This window comes from Carcharodon carcharias, chromosome 8, assembly GCF_017639515.1.
Source record: "Carcharodon carcharias isolate sCarCar2 chromosome 8, sCarCar2.pri, whole genome shotgun sequence".
Lineage (NCBI taxonomy): Eukaryota > Metazoa > Chordata > Chondrichthyes > Lamniformes > Lamnidae > Carcharodon > Carcharodon carcharias.
The window spans coordinates 142824164-142830163 of NC_054474.1; the positions used below are offsets into that span (position 1 = coordinate 142824164).

Genomic DNA, 6000 nt, shown 5'->3' on the forward strand with positions numbered 1-6000 from the left:
GTGAGGGCTGGGGGGGGAGGAGGAGGAGGAGGGTGAGGGCTGGGGAGGAGGAGGAGGGTGAGGGCTGGGGGGGAGGAGGAGGAGGAGGGTGAGGGCTGGGGGAGGAGGAGGGTGAGGGCTGGGGGAGGAGGAGGGTGAGGGCTGGGGGAGGAGGAGGGTGAGGGCTGGGGGGGAGGAGGGTGAGGGCTGGGGGGGAGGAGGGTGAGGGCTGGGGGGGGAGGAGGGTGAGGGCTGGGGGGGGAGGAGGGTGAGGGCTGGGGGGGAGGAGGGTGAGGGCTGGGGGGGGAGGAGGGTGAGGGCTGGGGGGGGAGGAGGGTGAGGGCTGGGGGGGAGGAGGGTGAGGGCTGGGGGGGAGGAGGGTGAGGGCTGGGGGGGGAGGAGGGTGAGGGCTGGGGGGGAGGAGGGTGAGGGCTGGGGGGAGAGGAGGGTGAGGGCTGGGGGGAGAGGAGGGTGAGGGCTGGGGGGAGAGGAGGGTGAGGGCTGGGGGGAGAGGAGGGTGAGGGCTGGGCGGGGTTGGGGGGGAAGAGGAGGGAGGGGGGAGCCAAACCCGAACCCCCCCCCCCCGTTCCGCTCACTTCATGTTCTCCACATCGCGGCCTCTCCAGAGACAGAGCGGGATGACCGGGACGGCCAGCGCCATGATCCAGGAATAATAAAAGCCCATCTTGCAGTAATAGCGGAATCCGGAGCTCAGTAGCCACAGGAGCGGCAAGAGCAGCGGGATCGGCAGCAGCAACCACAGCGGGGCCATGGCTGGGGCGGGCCGGCCCGCACGGGGAGTGTCTACCGGAACCTAGAGCCCGCCGCCTGGGCCTCTCCCGGTCCTGGTGCCGCCGCCGCCTCGGCCTCTCCCGGTCCTGGTCCTGGTGCTGGTGCCGGTGCCGCCGCCGCCTCGGCCTCCCTCAGTCTTGGTGCCGCCGCCGTCGCCGCCTCGGTCTCTCCCGGTCCTGGTCCTGGTCCTGGTCCTGGTGCCGCCGCTTCCGCTTCCGCCTCTCCCGGTGCCACCTCCGCCTCTCCCGGTCCCGCGCGGTGTTGCTTCCGGGAGTTCTAACGCGCACGCGCGGAGCGTTTGTTAGCTCACGTGACCGTGTTAAAGGCGGGAGTCACGTGGTCATGAACGTTCCAACTGTCCTTTTCGAGAAAAACACTTACATTTCTGTAGCGCCATTCATCATCTCTGCACATCGCAATGTGCTTTGTAAAATTCATTCATGGGATGTTGGTGTCACTGCCTGGGCCAACATTTATTGCCCATCCCTAGTTGCCCTTGAGAAGGTGGTGGTGAGCTGGCTTCTTGAACCGCTGCAGTTCACGTGGTGTAGGTACACCCACAGTGCTGTTAGGGAGGGAGTTCCAGGATTTTGACCCAGCGACAGTGAAGGAACGGCGATATATTTCCAAGTCAGGATGGTCAGGGCCTTGGAGGGAACATCCTGGTGGTGGTGGTGGTGTTCCCGTGTGTCTGCTGCTTTTGGCCTTTTAGAGTTAGTGGTTGTGGGTTTGGAAGGTACTGTCGAAGGAGCCTTGGTGAATTACTGCAGTGCATCTTGTAGAGGGTACACACTGCTGCTACTGTGCATCGTTGGTGGAAGGAGTGAATGTTTGAGGATGAGGTGCCAATCAAGCAGATTGTTTTCCCCTGGATGATGTTGAGCTTCTGGAGTGTTTAGGAGCTGCATTCATCCAAGCAAGTGGAGAATATTCCATCACATTCCTGACTTGTGCCTTGTAGATGGTGGACAGGTTTCCGAGAGTCAGAAGGTGAGTTTCTCGAGCACAATTCCCAGCCTCTGAACTGGTACTTATGTGGTTGGTACAGTTAAATTTCTGGTTAATCGTAAACTGGAATGTTGATGGTGAGAGATTGAGTGTCGGTACTGTTGTTGAACGTTGTGGGGAGATGGTTTGATGCTACTTTAAGATGGTAATTGACTGGCACTTATATGGCATAAATGTTACTTGTCACTCAGCAACCCAAGTCTGAATGTTGTCCAGGTTAGCTACCGATAAATCCAATCAGGGATTCAGGAGAAACAACAAATAACAATTTGTGTTTATATAGTGCCTTTAACATAATTAATCATCCCAAGCTGCTTCACAGGAGCATTATAGAACAGTGAGCCACATAAGGAAATATCAGATCAGATGACCAAATGCTTGGTCAAAGAGATAGGTTTTAAGAAGTATTTTAAAGGAGAATAGTGAGGTAGTGATGTCCGGAGGGAATTCCAGAGGTTGGGCCCTATACAACTGAAGGCACAGCCACCAGTAGTGAATAATTGGGGATCAATGTCATGAATGCTGAACTTTACAAGACATATGAACATATGAGTTAGGAACAAGAATAGGCCGCTTTGGCCCTTTGAGCCTGCTCCGCCATTCAATAAGATCATGGCTGATCTGTTATTGGCCTTCTTCCACCTACCCCCTATAACCTTTGATTCCCTTTTTTGTCAAGAATCTATCAACCTTGGCCTTAAAAATATTAATTGACCCTGCCTCTACCGCTCTCTGGGGAAGAGATTTGCAAAGATAACGACCCTCTGGGAGAAAAAATTCTTCTCATCTTCGTCTTAAAAGGGATAAGGGGTTTTTGTTTATTTTTATTCTGTGTCCCACAAGGGAAACATCCTTTCAGCATCCATCCTGTCAAGTCCACTCAGGATGTTTTAATAAGATCACTTCTTAATCTTCTAAACTCCAGTGGATACAGGCCCAGTTTGTGCAACTTTATCTCACTTATAAAGGAATTAATTATAATTTTTGGATAAAAGGAAATACTGGGCCATGTGACCTGGCAATCCTTGACCTGGAAGTGGTACCAACAGGAAGGAGGTTAAAAATACAGACGCTGTGTGGCAGACAGACAAAGAGGAAAGGGGATAGCTAAAGAGAAGAAGAGCAGTACCTGGAGATCCATGCTATCACAACCGGAGGGAGCTGAAAGCTGAGAAGGTTCTGAAAAGAAATGTGCCATTGTATGGGAGATTGCACTGGGGGGACATCGTTTAGACATAAGCCCCTGCCTGTGGAGAATTGGCTAAGTCTTTGAAGGAAAGGGAGTGGGATTCAGCTTAGAAGAACTCTGTGTCTGAAACTGTGACCATACAAGTGGAGTGGACTGCCTAGGAACATAGGGACAGGAATAGGCCATTCAGCTCATTGAACCTGCTCTGCCATTCAATTAGATCATGGCTGATCATCTACCTCAACACCACTTTCCCACGCTATTTCCATATCCCCTGATATCATTAATCTCCAGAAATCTATTGATTTCTCTTTTGAAAATGCTCAATGATTGACCTTCCACAGCCCTCTGGGATAGAGGATTCCAAAGATTCACCATCCTTTGAGTGAAGAAATTCCTCCTCATTTCAGTCTTAAACTGCCTACCCCTTATCCTGAGATTATGTCTCCTGCTTCTAGACTCACCAGCCAGGGGAAACATCTTATCCACGTCTACCCTGTCACACCCTGTAAGAATTTTATAAGTTTCAATGAGGTCATCCTCATTCTTCTAAATTCTGGAGAATACAGACCTAGTCTCCTCAATCTTTCTTCACAAAACAATCCTGCCATTCCAGGGATTAATTAGGTGAACCTCCGTTGCCCTCCCTCTATGGCTAGTATATCCTTCCTTAGATAAGGAGACCAAAACTGTACACAATACTCCAGGTGCAGTCTCACCAAGGCCCTCTACAATTGCAGCAAGACATCTTTACTCCTGTACTCAAATCCCCTTGTGACAAAGGCCAACATACCATTTGCCTTCCTAATTGCTTGCTGCACCTGCCTGCTAACGTTTAGTGACTCATGAACAAGGACATCCAAGTCCCTTTGGACACCCGTACTTCCCAACCTCTCACAATTTAAGAAATATGCTGCCTTCCTGTTTTTTCTATCAAAGTGAATAACCACACACTAATTCACATTATATTCCATCCACCTTGTTCTAGCCCATTCACCTAGCCTGTCCAAGACCTCTTGAAGCCTCCTATCATTCTCCTCGCAGCTTACGTTGTCATGACCATGGATGCTATCCCCAAATTTCTTATGGACGGATTAAACTTTTAAGTAAGACATGTGTTTTTTTAAAAAAGGACATACAAGCAAAAGCTAGCTGAGACTGTAAGGTAACCACTTTCTGGAAAATTCTGAAGTGGACTACTTGACCAACTAGTTCAGAGAGAATGGAATGTCGCACGTAAAAGGTTTGACATGGCCTATTTCAGACAGAGGCACTTCAAAGGAAAAGATATAATTCAAACTGAACTGTAATCTCCTGTAGTTTCAGAGATAATGGAAAATGATTATCATCTCAGCCAAAACCGCCTCCTGTTGAGTTATATCCCAGACTGTGAACATGAACTGAGTTGAAAAGAAAACAGATCTGGGCAAAAGACATGTTTTTCTTTTCGTGGAATACTCATGGAAAGGGGTTTAAAAAAGCCAACTGTAACCCTAGTTCTGTGTGCTAGTCTGGTGTTCTGTTTTGTGGTATGTGTGTGCTGTGAAGGTCATAGCTGAAGAACACCAACTGGGCATCCCTGCACTTGCAGGAAAAAAAATCTTTCTCTCTGATTGCTGGAAGCAAGTAACAGGTCAGCAAAGCCGCAGTCGAAAAGAAAACAGGACAACTCCTTTCAGCTAAGCTGCAGAACCAAAAATCTCCAAACCAACTGCTCAACTGCCAAAGTCAGTGCCACTGGATCACCCAACTTAACAGCTGCAACATTTTATCATCTACAACTCACAGACAAGCCAAAGGTCTGATTCGTATACCTTTTTAACTTTTACTTTTGTCTCAATTTCTAAGTTCTAGTATTGTGTATTGTGTTTTTATTATTTTTTTCTCACTAATAAACTCACTCGTCCTTTGACTGAAGAAAGCCTGGTTAAATTGAATCCTTTTAAAACATAAATACATTTGGACTGGGAAAAGGTAGCCACAAGGGAAGGGACCCTTCTTAGATTAACCTTGTTGTGACCAACTGAGGTGGTTGAATAAAGGAGAGCCAGTTCATCCCTGCTCACCCCAGAGCATAACAGTTTGGGGTACCTCATCCAGGATCATAGCAAATTGGGGGCACCTCACCCAGGGAGCGGTCATAACAATGTTCCCACCCAGTTTTGTGTCATCAGCAAATTTTGAAATATTACAATTGGCTGCCACATCCAAATCATTTACATAGACTGTGAACAGCTGTATACCTAGCATTTTTCCTTGCGGTACCCCACTAGTAAGAAGCTGCCATCCTCAGAATGACCTATTTATGGAACTCACTGCTTTCTGTTTGTTAACCAATTTTCACTCCTAACTAGTATATTTTCCCGAATCCCATGTGCTCTAATTTTATCTACTAACCTGTGTGGGCCCTTATCAAAAGCCTTTTGAAAATCTAAGTACACCACGTCCACGGTTCCCCTTTATCAATACTACAAGTAACATCCTCAAAAAGCTCCAACAAGTTTGTCAAAAATGGTTTCCTTTCCTAAATCTGTGTTGACTCTGCCCAGTTTTACCATTCTTTTCTAAATGTCCAGTTATCATTTTTTTTTATCACAGATTCTAACATTTTCCCTATTACTGACATCAAACTAACAGGTCTGTAGTTCTCCATTCTCCCTCTTCCTCCCTTTTTAAACAGTGGGGTTACATTTGCTACTTTCCAGTTGGCAGAAACCTTTCCAGAATCTATCAAATTTTGAAAGATAACCACCAATGCATCCACTATCTCTCTAACAACCTCCTTCAACACTCTGGGATGGAGCTTATCTGGTCGAGGGGATTTATCAACCTTCAATCCAATTAATTTTTCAAGTACTACTTCTTTACTAATACTGATTTCTTTTAGCTCCTCAGTTTCACAAGTCACTTAGTCGCTTAGTATTTCTGGAAGATTTTCTGTATTTTCTTCCATGAGGACAGATGCAAAGCAACTGTTTAGTTTCTCTGCTATTTCCCTGTTCTCCACTGTAAATTCTTCTGTCCCCACCTGT

General features: G+C 47.7%; 1 protein-coding gene across 1 annotated transcript in view; it reads right to left on the reverse strand.

Moving 5' to 3' along the window:
* The window catches only part of agpat2 (1-acylglycerol-3-phosphate O-acyltransferase 2 (lysophosphatidic acid acyltransferase, beta)), a 35758-nt gene extending 34712 nt beyond the window's left edge, over positions 1-1046 (reverse strand). The window contains exon 1 of the mRNA XM_041193967.1: positions 576-1046. Within this exon, the coding sequence (XP_041049901.1) occupies positions 576-751 (176 nt within the window). The 5' untranslated portion in view covers positions 752-1046. The remainder of the gene's footprint in view (positions 1-575) is intronic.
* Positions 1047-6000: the final 4954 nt, after the last annotated feature.